This window comes from Neoarius graeffei, chromosome 10, assembly GCF_027579695.1.
Source record: "Neoarius graeffei isolate fNeoGra1 chromosome 10, fNeoGra1.pri, whole genome shotgun sequence".
Lineage (NCBI taxonomy): Eukaryota > Metazoa > Chordata > Actinopteri > Siluriformes > Ariidae > Neoarius > Neoarius graeffei.
In genome coordinates, this window is record NC_083578.1 from 25,652,288 (window position 1) to 25,675,687 (window position 23,400).

General features: G+C 37.9%; 1 protein-coding gene across 1 annotated transcript in view; it reads left to right on the forward strand.

The window, feature by feature from the left end:
• The first annotated feature begins 4,556 nt into the window (after nucleotides 1–4,556).
• Nucleotides 4,557–23,400, forward strand: part of LOC132892474 (periphilin-1) — a 72,504-nt gene continuing 53,660 nt past the window's right edge. Inside the window, exon 1 of the mRNA XM_060930758.1 lies at nucleotides 4,557–4,868. Within this exon, the coding sequence (XP_060786741.1) occupies nucleotides 4,815–4,868 (54 nt within the window). The 5' untranslated portion in view covers nucleotides 4,557–4,814. The remainder of the gene's footprint in view (nucleotides 4,869–23,400) is intronic.

A 23,400-nucleotide genomic window follows, 5' to 3' on the forward strand; every position in this document is an offset into this window, starting at 1 on the left:
GAACCTACGGTAGAGCTAATCCCAGATGCCACTGGGTGAGAGGCAGGGTACATCCTGGGCAGGTCACCAATCTATCACAAAGGTAACAATTATGCACACGCACATTCACACCTATGAGCAATAGGTTGTTTTCAAAAGTCAGTCACTTTTGCTTGTCAGTTTACTTCTGGTAAATGAAGTGGTGGTCAGGCAAACTAATTTGGCTGCCATTGTGTGAAACCGTCTCTGACTATTTTCACAGTTTAGAGGCCAATGCATGGTCAAGATACTTTCAGAAAGTTGCTCTTTGCGATGGGATAGCTCCTTACACATTAACAAAGAAGGATTTTTCCTATGAGTTGGAAAACTATCCATCCGTTGAGTTCCCCGACATCTCAAACTACCTGGTGCTGCAGACATTCTACATGGACAAACAGATGAAAACCTGGAAGATCATGGAGGTGTACAACTTTTTATATGTGGCTGGGTTAAAGATCTGGGGATCAAGGCACTACAAAATAAATCCTGTATTGTTTATTCCCAGGCATTTTTGGGCTTTTTGTATGCGTCTTTGAGATCATTGCTAGGTGTAAACAAACCACAGGCGCTCGATTCTCAATCCTCCCTGCTCTTCTTTTCCAGCTAAATCATTCACAAAAGGTCCACAGAAACCCCTGTAAAGACCTGGGTATTGGTGAAACAGGATGGAGGAGTTATCACGGCTCACTGTAAGTGCACGGCTGGGGAAGCAGTTCCATGCTGTTAACTCATGAGCTCTGCTTTTGTATTTACATGGATTGTCTCGATTATCTTATCCACAGTGCTCAGCGTAAATGAGTACACCCCCTTTGAAAAGTAACATTTTAAACATTATCTCAATGAACACAAACAATTTCCAAAATGTTGACAAGACAAAGTTTAATATAACATCTGTTTAACTTATAATGTGAAAATAAGGTTAATAATATAACTTAGATTACACATTTTTCAGTTTTACTCAAATTAAGGTGGTGCAAAAATGAGTACACCCCACAACAAAAACTACTACATCTAGTACTTTGTATGGCCTCCATGATTTTGAATGACAGCACCAAGTCTTCTAGGCATGGAATGAACAAGTTGGTGACATTTTGCAACATCAATCTTTTTCCATTCTTCAACAATGACCTCTTTTAGTGACTGGATGCTGGATGGAGAGTGATGCTCAACTTGTCTCTTCAGAATTCCCCATAGGTGTTCGATTGGGTTCAGATCAGGAGACATGCTTGGCCACTGAATCACTTTCACCCTGTTCTTCAGAAATCCAACAGTGGCCTTAGATGTGTGTTTAGTCATGTTGGAAAAGTGCACGACGACCAAGGGCACGGAGTGATGGTAGCGTCTTCTCTTTCAGTATAGAGCAATACATCTGTGAATTCATGATGCCATCAGTGAAATGCAGCTCCCCGACACCAGCAGCACTCATGCAGCCCCACATAAGGACACTGCCACCACCATGTTTCACTGTAGGCACCATGCATTTTTCTTTGTATTCCTCACCTTTGCGATGCCATACAGTTTTGAAGCCATCAGTTCCAAAAACATTTATCTTGGTCTCATCACTCCAGAGTATAGAGTCCCAGTAGTCTTCATCTTTGTCAGCATGGGCCCTGGCAAACTCTAGGTGGGCTTTTTTGTGCCTGGGCTTTAGGAGAGCTTCTTTTGTGGACGGCATCCATGCATGCCATTCCTCTGCAGTGTACGCCGTATTGTGTCACGGGAAATAGTCACCCCAGTTTGGCTTTCTACTTCTTTAGATAACTGCAGTGAACTTGCATGCCGATTTTCTTCAACCCTTCTCATCAGAAGATGCTCCTGTCGAGGTGCTAACTTCCGTAGACGACCTGGACGTCTCTGTGAGATGGTTGCAGTTTCATTTTCTTAAATTTTTGTACCATTTTTGCTACAGTATTCTGACTGATATCTAAAGCTTTGCTGATCTTCTTGTAGCCTTCACCTTTGTGGTGTAAAGAAATTATTTTATTGTATTGCTTTCCATGGCTGGATTAGCTCAATGAATTCAGTCTTAGACTGCATTAGTGAACATTAACTGGGGCTCTTGATTTGCGTCTGCATGATTGTATGCATTGTGCTGCTGTCAAGGGATTAGCTGATTAGATAACTGCATAAAACAGCAAATGTATGAGTGTTCCTAATGCAAAATGAATGAGATGCAGGAAATGTGTTTGTGCAGAACTGGTGTAAGATAAGCAACATGAGTTTCAGGGTTTGGTCATTGTGTTTCAAGTTCCAGTGTTAGTGTGTAAGCATGCATTATCTATACTGCTTATCCACTTATCCGTCAGGTTTGGAATTTAAAAAGTGGCTGGTTTTATGCTTACGGTTAGATGACTCCATCATACTAAATGATGTTCAGTATGCCCGTCACAGTCTTTACGAGGAGAGCAAAAATTCTAAGCTACAAGCCTACAGCATCCAGGTGAGAAACAAATGTAAGCCTTGGGCATGCACTTTTTTTCTCATTCATCTCATTATCTCTAGCCGCTTTATCCTTCTACAGGGTCGCAGGCAAGCTGGAGCCTATCCCAGCTGACTACGGGCGAAAGGTGGGGTACACCCTGGACAAGTTGCCAGGTCATCACAGGGCTGACAGATAGACACAGACAACCATTCACACTCACATTCACACCTACGGTCAATTTAGAGTCACCAGTTAACCTAACCTGCATGTCTTTGGACTGTGGGGGAAACCGGAGCACCCGGAGGAAACCCACGCGGACACGGGGAGAACATGCAAACTCCGCACAGAAAGGCCCTCGCCGGCCCCGGGGCTCGAACCCGGACCTTCTTGCTGTGAGGCGACAGCACTAACCACTACACCACTAACCACTACACCACTGTGCCGCCCACTTTTTTTTTTTGATATGCAAATCTTTAGAGTATCCATGTGGGTGAATCACAAGAGCAGAAAGTTTTATCAGGGTGAATCAGGCAGGTCTGGAGGGCGAGAGGAGCCACAGCAGGTAAATGTGTCAAGATCTGGAACAGGCATTGTCCTATTTTGCATCCCCTGCTGTCAAATGCCAAAATAGGGCAAAACACTGACATCACATCAGGCAGCAGGAGTAGGCCTATTAAGGTATGCTCTTAACCTAAAAAAGTAGATTATCAGAGACAGCAAACTACAACTCAGCCAGGTCTTGTTATAACAGCATCAATAAACAGGATAGCCAGAAGGTAACATGGGCATGAGGACCATAGGACAAATCAAAACATCCCAGTTTATGAACCCCCAGATCTGCATCTTTACCAAAGAGAAAAGCTATTTACCAAAATGCTTAACTAGTCAAATAGGTTTCAAGCCTAGACTTATAGACTGTGGCTATGTCTGAGTCTAATTGAAAAGTTTACAGATAATTTTCAATACCTAAAGAAAAAAAAAGGTCTTCTGTAGAAGCGTTTATCCTAATAAAAGTAACACATTAGTGTCACCCAGTGGCAAAGATCATAATTTTATTTCCCTCCATATGTCATGTGATCTGGTAATCCAGTGCATTTAGTACACTGGTGTGTGTGTACTTGTACTTACTACATATTGAGGACTGGAACATGTTTATCAACAGAGTTAGGACATTTTTGGGAACTGAGGGCATTTTGTCTGGTCTTCACTTTTTCATAAGGCTGTTTGAAGGTTAAAGCTAGACTGCCTTTCAGAGTTTTCAAGTGTCGGTCATAAAAAGAATTTTCACTGACACACAATTATTTTTGTTTAGTGGATTGAAAGCTACTGAATTCAAATCTCAGACTTCCAATTTTATTAGGTTTTTTTTTTAAATAGAACAATTAATGAATTTAGGGCCATGTGGCCCAAAATTCTCTGCTACTTTTCCCTGCTTCACCATGACCCAGTTCAAGCTACTACATCATGTATCACGTGGTGGGCTTTCCCCGTTCGCGCAAGGCATTGTGGGATACAAATTTGAAACAGGAGAGAAAAATGTACAGTAGGACGTGAGTGTGCGAATGAAACGTGAAAGACCGACTACAGTAACGGAAAGCGAGAAGAAAAGATGTTATGTTATATACGAAGGAAAGGAAACGCAGGACCAAGCTAATAAATATCGGCGGTCAGCGAGCACCTCGGTGTGATCAGCTGTTCGTTTAGTGACAGAACGATGTCACCGTCAGTGCACGGTCAAAGGTAAACCTGTGCATGCGCAGCACACGGACTTCATATTATTTGCATGGGAATCCCTTCAAATTAAATAACTTCCCAGGTACAGAATGGCCTGATATTTTGTGAGATATTACAGAAATAAACATAGATCAGAATGAGCAAATTTCAGACGGAACTAAATTTCACCGATTTTAGGAAATCGAAAGGCAGTCTAGCTTTAAGACTTAGTTTTATGGTTCAGGTTAGAATTGGGTTTGGGTTAGGTATTTAGTTGTGATGGTTAAGAGGCTCGGGAATGTATGATGTCAATGAATGTCCCCACAAAGATAGAAGTACAAGTGTGTGTGGGCTGTTGATGTTTGACAGACACATACTCTGACTGTCACACAGCCTCACAACACCAGAGCTTCCGCATTGAAGATCTGCTGAACACTGAACTTCAGGACACTGCGCCAAGGAATGCAGTCTGGACCGGTGTGTGTAGGGTGGGAACACAAACTCAGAACCGAAAGAGAAAGTAGAAGTGATCCAGTCATGTCCTAGTCCACCTTTTTAAATGATAAGCAGTGTCCGAACCGAGCTGAAAGGAGTTCCTCACACTTCCTAATCGTGTCGAAAACTGCACGACTAGTGAGCGGCTGTATTTGAAGAGAAGAGAATGAAGAGAAGAGACGGTATGGATTCGAACAGATCCTCATCTACCCATAAAACGGTATGTAGCTTATTCTACCCTGACTTCTGTCATGTTTTTATTCATTCTAAGCTGTCGAAACTACAGACTTTAAAGATATCCAACGTTAAAATCAAGTCTGTGTGTTTTGCAATTTTTTTTTTTTACACTAAACTTTATTTTTATTGCATGAATTCTTCTGACACTGATTATTCTATAAGCAGCACTGTGTACTGATGTTTCAATGACTGGGGCTCATAAAACTGTACGCAGGACTTTGATAGCTGAAGATCAAACAAGCAATCAAACAACAGCGTCTCATTGATTCTTTGAGCTGTTGCTTTACCGTTTGGAAGCAGCACTGGCATTCCTGACTCATGTCTATAAACAAATCCGACTGCATATTTCGATTCAAAAGGTCCTTTCAAAGTGAAAGTGAAAGTAAGGAGAGGCACTCGAGGAAAATGTTCGGGGTAAACTGCATCATTCTGCAGTCGTGCGTGTGGTGTCTATTGGCTGTACTACCTGGTCTGGATATATTACTGATACTTTTCTGTTTATTTGGTACATTTTGTCAGTGAAAGCATCACTGAAAGCAAAGCGCTTCATTCAGTTTTCAGGTGCACAGGCTAAACTAAAAACAAAATGAGAGAGAGAGAGAGAGAAAAAAAAACACTTCAGCCAACACCATATTTCACTTTAAAAAAATCCAGAATTCTGTCTGACTCTGTTTTACTCTACTTGGGAAATTATCCTAAATAATAATCAACTCATCCATCCATTTATTTACTTATATATTTATAGAAGGCACCTGTCTCTCGCTCTTTCGTCCGGGGTTGTGGCAACACACCGCGAACTGTCTTTCTTCTCTACAACAAGTTCCATTTCCTGAACTCAAGAGCTTGCCTGTTGAGAGATGGATATCTATATATACAATATATATAGCTATATCTATATAGAGAGAGAGGAGATAAAAGGCTTGAGAGCGGCTCCGCGGTGCAGTGCAGAACGCAACCGCTCCCTATTAACGAGTTCCGGGTTTGAGTCTACAGTTTGATTTCCTTTTTTTCTTTTCCCCTCCTTAAAATATTTTCCTACCCGTAATGTACGTAAATTTATAATCGTATCTGTTATCTTCTCCTACCTTGAGAGAATGTCTTACCAGCGTAAATATTGTTTCCTGGAGTGTTTAAGGTGATAGTACCTTATTATAGACCAAAACAAGCAATAAATACGCGCTTTCTGTAGTGTTTAAGGTGCTAGTACGTTATTATAGACCAAAACACGCAATAAACACACGCTTTCTGGAGTGTTTAAGGTGCTAGTACGTTATTATAGACCAAAACACACAATAAATACGCGCTTTCTGGAGTGTTTAAGGTGCTAGCACGTTATTATAGACCAAAACACGCAATAAATACGCGCTTTCTGTAGTGTTTAAGGTGCTAGTACGTTATTATAGACCAAAACAAACAAGAAATACGCACTTTCTGTAGTGTTTAAGGTGCTAGTACGTTATTATAGACCAAAACCTGCAATAAATACGCGCTTTCTGGAGTGTGTAAGGTGCTAGTACGTTATTATAGACCAAAACCCGCAATAAATACACGCTTTCTGGAGTGTTTAAGGTGCTAGTACGTTATTATAGACCAAAACACACAATAAATACGTGCTTTCTGGAGTGTTTAAGGTGCTAGAACGTTATTATAGACCAAAACACACAATAAATACGCACTTTCTGGAGTGTTTAAGGTGCTAGTATGTTATTATAGACCAAAACACGCAATAAATATGCACTTTCTGGAGTGTTTAAGGTGCTAGTACGTTATTATAGACCAAAACACGCAATAAATACACACTTTCTGGAGTGTTTAAGGTGCTAGAACGTTATTATAGACCAAAACACACAATAAATACGCACTTTCTGGAGTGTTTAAGGTGCTAGTATGTTATTATAGACCAAAACACGCAATAAATACGCACTTTCTGGAGTGTTTAAGGTGCTAGAATGTTATTATAGACCAAAACACACAATAAATACGCACTTTCTGGAGTGTTTAAGGTGCTAGCACGTTATTATAGACCAAAACAAACAAGAAATACGCACTTTCTGGAGTGTTTAAGGTGCTAGAACGTTATTATAGACCAAAACACACAATAAATACGCACTTTCTGGAGTGTTTAAGGTGCTAGTACCTTATTATAGACCAAAACACGCAATAAATATGCGCTTTCTGGAGTGTTTAAGGTGCTAGCACGTTATTATAGACCAAAACAAACAAGAAATACGCACTTTCTGTAGTGTTTAAGGTGCTAGTACGTTATTATAGACCAAAACACGCAATAAATACACACTTTCTGTAGTGTTTAAGGTGCTAGTACGTTATTATAGACCAAAACACGCAATAAATACGCGCTTTCTGGAGTGTTTAAGGTGCTAGTACGTTATTATAGACCAAAACCTGCAATAAATACGCGCTTTCTGGAGTGTTTAAGGTGCTAGCACGTTATTATAGACCAAAACAAACAAGAAATACGCACTTTCTGTAGTGTTTAAGGTGCTAGTACGTTATTATAGACCAAAACCCGCAATAAATACACTCTTTCTGTAGTGTGTAAGGTGCTAGTACGTTATTATAGACCAAAACCCGCAATAAATACACGCTTTCTGGAGTGTTTAAGGTGCTAGTACGTTATTATAGACCAAAACACACAATAAATACGTGCTTTCTGGAGTGTTTAAGGTGCTAGAACGTTATTATAGACCAAAACACACAATAAATACGCACTTTCTGGAGTGTTTAAGGTGCTAGTATGTTATTATAGACCAAAACACGCAATAAATATGCACTTTCTGGAGTGTTTAAGGTGCTAGTACGTTATTATAGACCAAAACACGCAATAAATACACACTTTCTGGAGTGTTTAAGGTGCTAGAACGTTATTATAGACCAAAACACACAATAAATACGCACTTTCTGGAGTGTTTAAGGTGCTAGTATGTTATTATAGACCAAAACACGCAATAAATACGCACTTTCTGGAGTGTTTAAGGTGCTAGAATGTTATTATAGACCAAAACACACAATAAATACGCACTTTCTGGAGTGTTTAAGGTGCTAGCACGTTATTATAGACCAAAACAAACAAGAAATACGCACTTTCTGGAGTGTTTAAGGTGCTAGAACGTTATTATAGACCAAAACACACAATAAATACGCACTTTCTGGAGTGTTTAAGGTGCTAGTACCTTATTATAGACCAAAACACGCAATAAATACGCGCTTTCTGGAGTGTTTAAGGTGCTAGCACATTATTATAGACCAAAACAAACAAGAAATACGCACTTTCTGTAGTGTTTAAGGTGCTAGTACGTTATTATAGACCAAAACACGCAATAAATACACACTTTCTGTAGTGTTTAAGGTGCTAGTACGTTATTATAGACCAAAACACGCAATAAATACGCGCTTTCTGGAGTGTTTAAGGTGCTAGTATGTTATTATAGACCAAAACCTGCAATAAATACGCGCTTTCTGGAGTGTTTAAGGTGCTAGCACGTTATTATAGACCAAAACAAACAAGAAATACGCACTTTCTGTAGTGTTTAAGGTGCTAGTACGTTATTATAGACCAAAACCCGCAATAAATACACTCTTTCTGTAGTGTGTAAGGTGCTAGTACGTTATTATAGACCAAAACCCGCAATAAATACACGCTTTCTGGAGTGTTTAAGGTGCTAGTACGTTATTATAGACCAAAACACACAATAAATACGTGCTTTCTGGAGTGTTTAAGGTGCTAGAACGTTATTATAGACCAAAACACACAATAAATACGCACTTTCTGGAGTGTTTAAGGTGCTAGTATGTTATTATAGACCAAAACACGCAATAAATATGCACTTTCTGGAGTGTTTAAGGTGCTAGTACGTTATTATAGACCAAAACACGCAATAAATACACACTTTCTGGAGTGTTTAAGGTGCTAGAACGTTATTATAGACCAAAACACACAATAAATACGCACTTTCTGGAGTGTTTAAGGTGCTAGTATGTTATTATAGACCAAAACACGCAATAAATACGCACTTTCTGGAGTGTTTAAGGTGCTAGAATGTTATTATAGACCAAAACACACAATAAATACGCACTTTCTGGAGTGTTTAAGGTGCTAGCACGTTATTATAGACCAAAACAAACAAGAAATACGCACTTTCTGGAGTGTTTAAGGTGCTAGAACGTTATTATAGACCAAAACACACAATAAATACGCACTTTCTGGAGTGTTTAAGGTGCTAGTACCTTATTATAGACCAAAACACGCAATAAATACGCGCTTTCTGGAGTGTTTAAGGTGCTAGCACGTTATTATAGACCAAAACAAACAAGAAATACGCACTTTCTGTAGTGTTTAAGGTGCTAGTACGTTATTATAGACCAAAACACGCAATAAATACACACTTTCTGTAGTGTTTAAGGTGCTAGTACGTTATTATAGACCAAAACACGCAATAAATACGCGCTTTCTGGAGTGTTTAAGGTGCTAGTACGTTATTATAGACCAAAACCTGCAATAAATACGTGCTTTCTGGAGTGTTTAAGGTGCTAGTACGTTATTATAGACCAAAACCTGCAATAAATACGCGCTTTCTGGAGTGTTTAAGGTGCTAGTACGTTATTATAGACCAAAACCTGCAATAAATACGTGCTTTCTGGAGTGTTTAAGGTGCTAGTACCTTATTATAGACCAAAACACGCAATAAATACGCGCTTTCTGTAGTGTTTAAGGTGCTAGTACGTTATTATAGACCAAAACAAACAAGAAATACGCACTTTCTGTAGTGTTTAAGGTGCTAGTACGTTATTATAGACCAAAACCTGCAATAAATACGCGCTTTCTGGAGTGTGTAAGGTGCTAGTACGTTATTATAGACCAAAACCCGCAATAAATACACGCTTTCTGGAGTGTTTAAGGTGCTAGTACGTTATTATAGACCAAAACACACAATAAATACGTGCTTTCTGGAGTGTTTAAGGTGCTAGAACGTTATTATAGACCAAAACACACAATAAATACGCACTTTCTGGAGTGTTTAAGGTGCTAGTATGTTATTATAGACCAAAACACGCAATAAATATGCACTTTCTGGAGTGTTTAAGGTGCTAGTACGTTATTATAGACCAAAACACGCAATAAATACACACTTTCTGGAGTGTTTAAGGTGCTAGAACGTTATTATAGACCAAAACACACAATAAATACGCACTTTCTGGAGTGTTTAAGGTGCTAGTATGTTATTATAGACCAAAACACGCAATAAATACGCACTTTCTGGAGTGTTTAAGGTGCTAGAATGTTATTATAGACCAAAACACACAATAAATACGCACTTTCTGGAGTGTTTAAGGTGCTAGCACGTTATTATAGACCAAAACAAACAAGAAATACGCACTTTCTGGAGTGTTTAAGGTGCTAGAACGTTATTATAGACCAAAACACACAATAAATACGCACTTTCTGGAGTGTTTAAGGTGCTAGTACCTTATTATAGACCAAAACACGCAATAAATACGCGCTTTCTGGAGTGTTTAAGGTGCTAGCACGTTATTATAGACCAAAACAAACAAGAAATACGCACTTTCTGTAGTGTTTAAGGTGCTAGTACGTTATTATAGACCAAAACACGCAATAAATACACACTTTCTGTAGTGTTTAAGGTGCTAGTACGTTATTATAGACCAAAACACGCAATAAATACGCGCTTTCTGGAGTGTTTAAGGTGCTAGTACGTTATTATAGACCAAAACCTGCAATAAATACGCGCTTTCTGGAGTGTTTAAGGTGCTAGCACGTTATTATAGACCAAAACAAACAAGAAATACGCACTTTCTGTAGTGTTTAAGGTGCTAGTACGTTATTATAGACCAAAACCCGCAATAAATACACACTTTCTGTAGTGTTTAAGGTGCTAGTACGTTATTATAGACCAAAACACGCAATAAATACGCGCTTTCTGGAGTGTTTAAGGTGCTAGTACGTTATTATAGACCAAAACCTGCAATAAATACGTGCTTTCTGGAGTGTTTAAGGTGCTAGTACGTTATTATAGACCAAAACCTGCAATAAATACGCGCTTTCTGGAGTGTTTAAGGTGCTAGTACGTTATTATAGACCAAAACCCGCAATAAATACACTCTTTCTGTAGTGTGTAAGGTGCTAGTACGTTATTATAGACCAAAACCCGCAATAAATACACGCTTTCTGGAGTGTTTAAGGTGCTAGTACGTTATTATAGACCAAAACACACAATAAATACGTGCTTTCTGGAGTGTTTAAGGTGCTAGAACGTTATTATAGACCAAAACACACAATAAATACGCACTTTCTGGAGTGTTTAAGGTGCTAGTATGTTATTATAGACCAAAACACGCAATAAATATGCACTTTCTGGAGTGTTTAAGGTGCTAGTACGTTATTATAGACCAAAACACGCAATAAATACACACTTTCTGGAGTGTTTAAGGTGCTAGAACGTTATTATAGACCAAAACACACAATAAATACGCACTTTCTGGAGTGTTTAAGGTGCTAGTATGTTATTATAGACCAAAACACGCAATAAATACGCACTTTCTGGAGTGTTTAAGGTGCTAGAATGTTATTATAGACCAAAACACACAATAAATACGCACTTTCTGGAGTGTTTAAGGTGCTAGCACGTTATTATAGACCAAAACAAACAAGAAATACGCACTTTCTGGAGTGTTTAAGGTGCTAGAACGTTATTATAGACCAAAACACACAATAAATACGCACTTTCTGGAGTGTTTAAGGTGCTAGTACCTTATTATAGACCAAAACACGCAATAAATACGCGCTTTCTGGAGTGTTTAAGGTGCTAGCACGTTATTATAGACCAAAACAAACAAGAAATACGCACTTTCTGTAGTGTTTAAGGTGCTAGTACGTTATTATAGACCAAAACACGCAATAAATACACACTTTCTGTAGTGTTTAAGGTGCTAGTACGTTATTATAGACCAAAACACGCAATAAATACGCGCTTTCTGGAGTGTTTAAGGTGCTAGTATGTTATTATAGACCAAAACCTGCAATAAATACGCGCTTTCTGGAGTGTTTAAGGTGCTAGCACGTTATTATAGACCAAAACAAACAAGAAATACGCACTTTCTGTAGTGTTTAAGGTGCTAGTACGTTATTATAGACCAAAACCCGCAATAAATACACTCTTTCTGTAGTGTGTAAGGTGCTAGTACGTTATTATAGACCAAAACCCGCAATAAATACACGCTTTCTGGAGTGTTTAAGGTGCTAGTACGTTATTATAGACCAAAACACACAATAAATACGTGCTTTCTGGAGTGTTTAAGGTGCTAGAACGTTATTATAGACCAAAACACACAATAAATACGCACTTTCTGGAGTGTTTAAGGTGCTAGTATGTTATTATAGACCAAAACACGCAATAAATATGCACTTTCTGGAGTGTTTAAGGTGCTAGTACGTTATTATAGACCAAAACACGCAATAAATACACACTTTCTGGAGTGTTTAAGGTGCTAGAACGTTATTATAGACCAAAACACACAATAAATACGCACTTTCTGGAGTGTTTAAGGTGCTAGTATGTTATTATAGACCAAAACACGCAATAAATACGCACTTTCTGGAGTGTTTAAGGTGCTAGAATGTTATTATAGACCAAAACACACAATAAATACGCACTTTCTGGAGTGTTTAAGGTGCTAGCACGTTATTATAGACCAAAACAAACAAGAAATACGCACTTTCTGGAGTGTTTAAGGTGCTAGAACGTTATTATAGACCAAAACACACAATAAATACGCACTTTCTGGAGTGTTTAAGGTGCTAGTACCTTATTATAGACCAAAACACGCAATAAATACGCGCTTTCTGGAGTGTTTAAGGTGCTAGCACGTTATTATAGACCAAAACAAACAAGAAATACGCACTTTCTGTAGTGTTTAAGGTGCTAGTACGTTATTATAGACCAAAACACGCAATAAATACACACTTTCTGTAGTGTTTAAGGTGCTAGTACGTTATTATAGACCAAAACACGCAATAAATACGCGCTTTCTGGAGTGTTTAAGGTGCTAGTACGTTATTATAGACCAAAACCTGCAATAAATACGTGCTTTCTGGAGTGTTTAAGGTGCTAGTACGTTATTATAGACCAAAACCTGCAATAAATACGCGCTTTCTGGAGTGTTTAAGGTGCTAGTACGTTATTATAGACCAAAACCTGCAATAAATACGTGCTTTCTGGAGTGTTTAAGGTGCTAGTACCTTATTATAGACCAAAACACGCAATAAATACGCGCTTTCTGTAGTGTTTAAGGTGCTAGTACGTTATTATAGACCAAAACAAACAAGAAATACGCACTTTCTGTAGTGTTTAAGGTGCTAGTACGTTATTATAGACCAAAACCTGCAATAAATACGCGCTTTCTGGAGTGTGTAAGGTGCTAGTACGTTATTATAGACCAAAACCCGCAATAAATACACGCTTTCTGGAGTGTTTAAGGTGCTAGTACGTTATTATAGACCAAAACACACAATAAATACGTGCTTTCTGGAGTGTTTAAGGTGCTAGAACGTTATTATAGACCAAAACACACAATAAATACGCACTTTCTGGAGTGTTTAAGGTGCTAGTATGTTATTATAGACCAAAACACGCAATAAATATGCACTTTCTGGAGTGTTTAAGGTGCTAGTACGTTATTATAGACCAAAACACGCAATAAATACACACTTTCTGGAGTGTTTAAGGTGCTAGAACGTTATTATAGACCAAAACACACAATAAATACGCACTTTCTGGAGTGTTTAAGGTGCTAGTATGTTATTATAGACCAAAACACGCAATAAATACGCACTTTCTGGAGTGTTTAAGGTGCTAGAATGTTATTATAGACCAAAACACACAATAAATACGCACTTTCTGGAGTGTTTAAGGTGCTAGCACGTTATTATAGACCAAAACAAACAAGAAATACGCACTTTCTGGAGTGTTTAAGGTGCTAGAACGTTATTATAGACCAAAACACACAATAAATACGCACTTTCTGGAGTGTTTAAGGTGCTAGTACCTTATTATAGACCAAAACACGCAATAAATACGCGCTTTCTGGAGTGTTTAAGGTGCTAGCACGTTATTATAGACCAAAACAAACAAGAAATACGCACTTTCTGTAGTGTTTAAGGTGCTAGTACGTTATTATAGACCAAAACACGCAATAAATACACACTTTCTGTAGTGTTTAAGGTGCTAGTACGTTATTATAGACCAAAACACGCAATAAATACGCGCTTTCTGGAGTGTTTAAGGTGCTAGTACGTTATTATAGACCAAAACCTGCAATAAATACGCGCTTTCTGGAGTGTTTAAGGTGCTAGCACGTTATTATAGACCAAAACAAACAAGAAATACGCACTTTCTGTAGTGTTTAAGGTGCTAGTACGTTATTATAGACCAAAACCCGCAATAAATACACACTTTCTGTAGTGTTTAAGGTGCTAGTACGTTATTATAGACCAAAACACGCAATAAATACGCGCTTTCTGGAGTGTTTAAGGTGCTAGTACGTTATTATAGACCAAAACCTGCAATAAATACGTGCTTTCTGGAGTGTTTAAGGTGCTAGTACGTTATTATAGACCAAAACCTGCAATAAATACGCGCTTTCTGGAGTGTTTAAGGTGCTAGTACGTTATTATAGACCAAAACCCGCAATAAATACACTCTTTCTGTAGTGTGTAAGGTGCTAGTACGTTATTATAGACCAAAACCCGCAATAAATACACGCTTTCTGGAGTGTTTAAGGTGCTAGTACGTTATTATAGACCAAAACACACAATAAATACGTGCTTTCTGGAGTGTTTAAGGTGCTAGAACGTTATTATAGACCAAAACACACAATAAATACGCACTTTCTGGAGTGTTTAAGGTGCTAGTATGTTATTATAGACCAAAACACGCAATAAATATGCACTTTCTGGAGTGTTTAAGGTGCTAGTACGTTATTATAGACCAAAACACGCAATAAATACACACTTTCTGGAGTGTTTAAGGTGCTAGAACGTTATTATAGACCAAAACACACAATAAATACGCACTTTCTGGAGTGTTTAAGGTGCTAGTATGTTATTATAGACCAAAACACGCAATAAATACGCACGTTCTGGAGTGTTTAAGGTGCTAGAATGTTATTATAGACCAAAACACACAATAAATACGCACTTTCTGGAGTGTTTAAGGTGCTAGAACGTTATTATAGACCAAAACACACAATAAATACGCACTTTCTGGAGTGTTTAAGGTGCTAGTACCTTATTATAGACCAAAACACGCAATAAATACGCGCTTTCTGGAGTGTTTAAGGTGCTAGCACGTTATTATAGACCAAAACAAACAAGAAATACGCACTTTCTGTAGTGTTTAAGGTGCTAGTACGTTATTATAGACCAAAACACGCAATAAATACACACTTTCTGTAGTGTTTAAGGTGCTAGTACGTTATTATAGACCAAAACACGCAATAAATACGCGCTTTCTGGAGTGTTTAAGGTGCTAGTACGTTATTATAGACCAAAACCTGCAATAAATACGTGCTTTCTGGAGTGTTTAAGGTGCTAGTACGTTATTATAGACCAAAACCTGCAATAAATACGCGCTTTCTGGAGTGTTTAAGGTGCTAGTACGTTATTATAGACCAAAACCTGCAATAAATACGTGCTTTCTGGAGTGTTTAAGGTGCTAGTACCTTATTATAGACCAAAACACGCAATAAATACGCGCTTTCTGGAGTGTTTAAGGTGCTAGTACGTTATTATAGACCAAAACACGCAATAAATACGCGCTTTCTGGAGTGTTTAAGGTGCTAGTACGTTATTATAGACCAAAACACGCAATAAATACGCGCTTTCTGGAGTGTTGAAGGTGCTAGTACGTTATTATAGACCAAAACCCGCAATAAATACGCGCTTTCTGTAGTGTTTAAGGTGCTAGTACGTTATTATAGACCAAAACCCGCAATAAATACGCACTTTCTGGAGTGTTTAAGGTGCTAGTATGTTATTATAGACCAAAACACGCAATAAATACGCACTTTCTGGAGTGTTTAAGGTGCTAGAACGTTATTATAGACCAAAACACACAATAAATACGCACTTTCTGGAGTGTTTAAGGTGCTAGTACGTTATTATAGACCAAAATACACAATAAATACGCGCTTTCTGGAGTGTTTAAGGTGCTAGAATGTTATTATAGACCAAAACACAATAAATACGCACTTTCTGGAGTGTTTAAGGTGCTAGTATGTTATTATAGACCAAAACACGCAATAAATACGCACTTTCTGGAGTGTTTAAGGTGCTAGTACGTTATTATAGACCAAAACAAGCAATAAATACGCACTTTCTGGAGTGTTTAAGGTGCTAGAACGTTATTATAGACCAAAACACACAATAAATACGCACTTTCTGGAGTGTTTAAGGTGCTAGTATGTTATTATAGACCAAAACACACAATAAATACGCACTTTCTGGAGTGTTTAAGGTGATAATACGTTATTATAGACCAAAACACACAATAAATACGCACTTTATGGAGTGTTTAAGGTGCTAGTATGTTATTATAGACCAAAACACGCAATAAATACGCACTTTCTGGAGTGTTTAAGGTGCTAGTATGTTATTATAGACCAAAACACGCAATAAATACACACTTTCTGTAGTGTTTAAGGTGCTAGAACGTTATTATAGACCAAAACACGCAATAAATACGCACTTTCTGTAGTGTTTAAGGTGCTAGTACGTTATTATAGACCAAAACATGCAATAAATATGCACTTTCTGGAGTGTTTAAGGTGCTAGTACGTTATTATAGACCAAAACACGCAATAAATATGCACTTTCTGGAGTGTTTAAGGTGCTAGTACCTTATTATAGACCAAAACACGCAATAAATACGCGCTTTCTGGAGTGTTTAAGGTGCTAGCACGTTATTATAGACCAAAACAAACAAGAAATACGCACTTTCTGTAGTGTTTAAGGTGCTAGTACGTTATTATAGACCAAAACACGCAATAAATACACACTTTCTGTAGTGTTTAAGGTGCTAGTACGTTATTATAGACCAAAACACGCAATAAATACGCGCTTTCTGGAGTGTTTAAGGTGCTAGTACGTTATTATAGACCAAAACCTGCAATAAATACGTGCTTTCTGGAGTGTTTAAGGTGCTAGTACGTTATTATAGACCAAAACCTGCAATAAATACGCGCTTTCTGGAGTGTTTAAGGTGCTAGTACGTTATTATAGACCAAAACCTGCAATAAATACGTGCTTTCTGGAGTGTTTAAGGTGCTAGTACGTTATTATAGACCAAAACACACAATAAATACGCACTTTCTGGAGTGTTTAAGGTGCTAGAACGTTATTATAGACCAAAACACACAATAAATACGCACTTTCTGGAGTGTTTAAGGTGCTAGTACCTTATTATAGACCAAAACACGCAATAAATACGCGCTTTCTGGAGTGTTTAAGGTGCTAGCACGTTATTATAGACCAAAACAAACAAGAAATACGCACTTTCTGTAGTGTTTAAGGTGCTAGTACGTTATTATAGACCAAAACACGCAATAAATACACACTTTCTGTAGTGTTTAAGGTGCTAGTACGTTATTATAGACCAAAACACGCAATAAATACGCGCTTTCTGGAGTGTTTAAGGTGCTAGTACGTTATTATAGACCAAAACCTGCAATAAATACGTGCTTTCTGGAGTGTTTAAGGTGCTAGTACGTTATTATAGACCAAAACCTGCAATAAATACGCGCTTTCTGGAGTGTTTAAGGTGCTAGTACGTTATTATAGACCAAAACCTGCAATAAATACGTGCTTTCTGGAGTGTTTAAGGTGCTAGTACCTTATTATAGACCAAAACACGCAATAAATACGCGCTTTCTGGAGTGTTTAAGGTGCTAGTACGTTATTATAGACCAAAACACGCAATAAATACGCGCTTTCTGGAGTGTTTAAGGTGCTAGTACGTTATTATAGACCAAAACACGCAATAAATACGCGCTTTCTGGAGTGTTGAAGGTGCTAGTACGTTATTATAGACCAAAACCCGCAATAAATACGCGCTTTCTGTAGTGTTTAAGGTGCTAGTACGTTATTATAGACCAAAACCCGCAATAAATACGCACTTTCTGGAGTGTTTAAGGTGCTAGTATGTTATTATAGACCAAAACACGCAATAAATACGCACTTTCTGGAGTGTTTAAGGTGCTAGAACGTTATTATAGACCAAAACACACAATAAATACGCACTTTCTGGAGTGTTTAAGGTGCTAGTACGTTATTATAGACCAAAATACACAATAAATACGCGCTTTCTGGAGTGTTTAAGGTGCTAGAATGTTATTATAGACCAAAACACAATAAATACGCACTTTCTGGAGTGTTTAAGGTGCTAGTATGTTATTATAGACCAAAACACGCAATAAATACGCACTTTCTGGAGTGTTTAAGGTGCTAGTACGTTATTATAGACCAAAACAAGCAATAAATACGCACTTTCTGGAGTGTTTAAGGTGCTAGAACGTTATTATAGACCAAAACACACAATAAATACGCACTTTCTGGAGTGTTTAAGGTGCTAGTATGTTATTATAGACCAAAACACACAATAAATACGCACTTTCTGGAGTGTTTAAGGTGATAATACGTTATTATAGACCAAAACACACAATAAATACGCACTTTATGGAGTGTTTAAGGTGCTAGTATGTTATTATAGACCAAAACACGCAATAAATACGCACTTTCTGGAGTGTTTAAGGTGCTAGTATGTTATTATAGACCAAAACACGCAATAAATACACACTTTCTGTAGTGTTTAAGGTGCTAGAACGTTATTATAGACCAAAACACGCAATAAATACGCACTTTCTGTAGTGTTTAAGGTGCTAGTACGTTATTATAGACCAAAACATGCAATAAATATGCACTTTCTGGAGTGTTTAAGGTGCTAGTACGTTATTATAGACCAAAACACGCAATAAATATGCACTTTCTGGAGTGTTTAAGGTGCTAGTACGTTATTATAGACCAAAACACACAATAAATACGCGCTTTCTGGAGTGTTTAAAGTGATAGTACATTATTATAGACCAAAACACGCAATAAATACGCACTTTCTGGAGTGTTTAAGGTGCTAGTACGTTATTGTAGACAAAAACATGCAATAAATACACACTTTCTGGAGTGTTTAAGGTGATAGTACGTTATTGTAGACAAAAACACGCAATAAATACACACTTTCTGTAGTGTTTAAGGTGATAGTACGTTATTATAGACCAAAACACGCAATAAATACGCACTTTCTGGAGTGTTTAAGGTGCTAGTACGTTATTATAGACCAAAACACGCAATAAATATGCACTTTCTGGAGTGTTTAAGGTGCTAGTACGTTATTATAGACCAAAACACGCAATAAATACGCACTTTCTGGAGTGTTTAAGGTGCTAGTACGCAGGGCCGTAACCAGGATTTTTCAAATACCGAGGTCAAGCATGGCTGACAGCACCGAAGGCCCCCCCCCCGGCACAACTTAAATAAATAAATAACAAGCAAGGATAGATTTGGTGGTGACCACATTTATTTTAACAATTCTACAACTGTGGCACCATAACTGTGGTGTTTTATCTGACATAAAAGTAGAAAGGTAGTGAACTCTTGAACTGAGTATACATACCTAAAGTACCAGTTACCTAAAGTATTAGCATTATTTACATTGCAGCATACACATGACAGAAAGGGTGTGAACTGCTGAATTGTAAGCTTTAGTATTACACCTTATAATAATAGTGTGTGTGTGTGTGTGTGTGTGTGAGAGAGAGAGAGAGAGAGTGACAGAGTTTGTGTGTTATTTGTGGGTGTCTATATGTGTAGAGACATTCAAGGCATCAGTCTATCTGGCTGTCTTGAATTGAGATCCATTTGCATGCATTCTCTGAAACAGAGTGTAATGTAAGTTTGGCTCATAACACATTTACTTCAACAATTCTAAAACTGTGCCATCATAACTGTGGAGTTTTGTCTGACATAAAAGTCAAAACTGAACTGAACTGAGTGTATTGCTCAGCTACCTGAAGTATTGGCATTATTTACATTTCATTATCTTAAATTACATTAGAATGTAGGGCTATTAGTTCTGTGTGAAGATATATTAGAGAAAGTGTGTGAGAGTGTATTATTTGTGTGTGTGTGTGTCTGTGTGAGTGAGTGAGAGAGAGAGAGAGAGAGTTATGAGAGAAAGAGAGAGAGTTACTCAAACAAGCCCATTTAGTCAGCCCTGCACAGGGCTGCCTGTGACAACGTAGTTTTGAATGTTTCTCGAAATGCTAACTAAAATGTAATAGGCAATGACAATGAAATGTTTCCCCTTGGAAAGTTGGCATGACACCGCTGAACGGTCTGCCACTACACTGACAATATTTTCTCACCTTCCCTCCTTCTCTTTCCCTGCTCTTCTGTTGGCTGTCCAAACCTTAATTTAGTTTGTTGCAACGTTTTCATTTTGCACTCAGGTAAAGCTCTATAATGCGATGTGACTATTAGCCTATGTTAGGTTAGGTAGGCATATGTGATAGAGCGTAGACTACACCCTGCCTGTTTTATCCAAAACCCAACTTCCCCGGCCGACACTAGTATAGGCTACGTCGCGTGACGCTGCGTTAGACACGGCAACGATAGAGATAGAGGCTGAGAGATTTCAGATGACATTAGACGAATGTGAATTTTATTGGGGGGAAATACAGATGACATGTGGATGTGGACGCTGCGTTTTACATTGATCACTGCTCGAATTCAGCATAGACCAATTTTAAATTTCTGAAAAAAATACCGAGGACATGACCTCAGTGTCCTCAATGGTAGTTACGGCCATGCTAGTACGTTATTATAGACAAAAACAAACAAGAAATACGCACTTTCTGGAGTGTTTAAGGTGATAGTACGTTATTATAGACCAAAACACACAATAAATACGCACTTTCTGGAGTGTTTAAGGTGATAGTACATTATTATAGACCAAAACACACAATAAATATGCACTTTCTGGAGTGTTTAAGGTGATAGTACCTTATTATAGACCAAAACACACAATAAATACGCACTTTCTGGAGTGTTTAAGGTGCTAGTACGTTATTATAGACCAAAACACACAATAAATATGCACTTTCTGGAGTGTTTAAGTTGATAGTACGTTATTATAGACCAAAACACACAAGAAATATGCACTTTCTGTAGTGTTTAAGGTGCTAGTACGTTATTATAGACCAAAACACGCAATACATATGCACTTTCTGGAGTGTTTAAGGTGCTAGTACGTTATTATAGACCAAAACACACAAGAAATACGCACTTTCTGGAGTGTTTAAGGTGCTAGTACGTTATTATAGACCAAAACACGCAATAAATACGCGCTTTCTGGAGTGTTTAAGGTGCTAGTACGTTATTATAGACCAAAACACGCAATAAATATGCGCTTTCTGGAGTGTTTAAGGTGCTAGTACGTTATTATAGATCAAAACACGCAGTAAATACGCGCTTTCTGGAGTGTTTAAGGTAATAGTATGTTATTATAGACCAAAACACGCAATAAATATGCACTTTCTGGAGTGTTTAAGGTGATAGTACGCTATAATAGACCAAAACACACAAGAAATACACACTTTCTGTAGTGTTTAAGGTGCAAGTATGTTATTATAGACCAAAACACGCAATAAATACATGCTTTCTGGAGTGTTTAAGGTGCTAGTACGTTATTATAGACCAAAACACGCAATAAATACGCACTTTCTGGAGTGTTTAAGGCGATAATACGCTATTATAGACCAAAACAAACAAGAAATACGCACTTTCTGTAGTGTTTAAGGTGCAAGTATGTTATTATAGACCAAAACACGCAATAAATACACGCTTTCTGGAGTGTTTAAGGTGCTAGTATGTTATTATAGACCAAAACACGCAATAAATACGCACTTTCTGGAGTGTTTAAGGCGATAGTACGTTATTATAGACCAAAACACACAATAAATACGCACTTTCTGGAGTGTTTAAGGTGCTAGTACGTTATTATAGACCAAAACACACAATAAATACGCGCTTTCTGGAGTGTTTAAGTTGATAGTACGTTATTATAGACAAAAACACAATAAATTCCCGCTTTCTGGAGTGTTTAAGGTGCTAGTACGTTATTATAGACCAAAACACACAATAAATACGCACTTTCTGGAGTGTTTAAGGTGCTAGTATGTTATTATAGACAAAAACATGCAATAAATACACACTTTCTGGAGTGTTTAAGGTGCTAGTACGTTATTATCGACCAAAACACACAAGAAATACGCGCTTTCTGTTGTGTTTAAGGTGCTAGTACATTATTAGAGACAAAAACACTTATTTCAGTCTTATTAGACCATCTTCAGCTTTAAGCATGGAAAGCTCGTATTTGCTTTAAGGATAAGTAATTCCTGTTTTTTTTCCTGTTGAATCATCCATAATAACCTCTCTCTCTAATTCTCTAATTTTTGAGTCTAATTCATTCATTGTCTGTTTAAATTTGTTAAATATAGAGCTAGTGAAGCTTATCATTTGTCCTCTAATATATGCTTTAAAAGCTTCCCACCTAATAGCTTCAGTTGTTTGATTGGTATTTATTGAGAAATAGAGATCAATGTGTTCTCCTACAAATTTTATAAAGTCAGAGTCTTGTAGCCATTTAGGGTGTAAGCGCTAGTTAGTCGAGCGCCTATTCACTTGATCAACGTTATAAAATAGTGAGGTTGGGGCGTGATCTGACAAAACAATACTATCATATGTACAATTAGTTATACTGGGTAGCAGAGATGAGGAAATTAAAAAATAATCTATTCTAGAGTGAGTTTTAAATACTGCTGAGTAGCATGAGAATTCCCTTTTGTTGGGGCTTTGAGTTCTCCACGGATCACAGAGATTCAGGTCTTTCATATATTGTTGTATTTCCTTTCTCGTTTGAGAATGGGATGTATCTATCCCAGACAAGCGATCAAGCTTTGGGTCTAAAGCACAATTTAAGTCACCAGCCAATATTATCTTACCCAGGAGGGTGACCACCAACAGGAATAAATTTTCAAAAAATGATGGGTTATCATAGCCCCGTGATGACCTGGCGACTTGTCCAGGGTGTACCCCGCCTTTCACCCATAGTCAGCTGGGATAGGCTCCAGCTTGCCTGCGACCCTGTAGAAGGATAAAGCGGCTAGAGATAATGAGATGAGATAATGGGTTATCATCATTGGGGCCATATACATTAACCAAATTGATATTTTCCCTCAAGAGGATTCCTTGAACCACCAAAAATCTACCACCTTTATCATAGATAGTGTTAACTGAGGCATTTCTATGTGTAATTTGCATGTTCTCCTTGTGCCTGCATGGGCTTCCTCCGGGTGCGCCGGTTTCCTCCCAC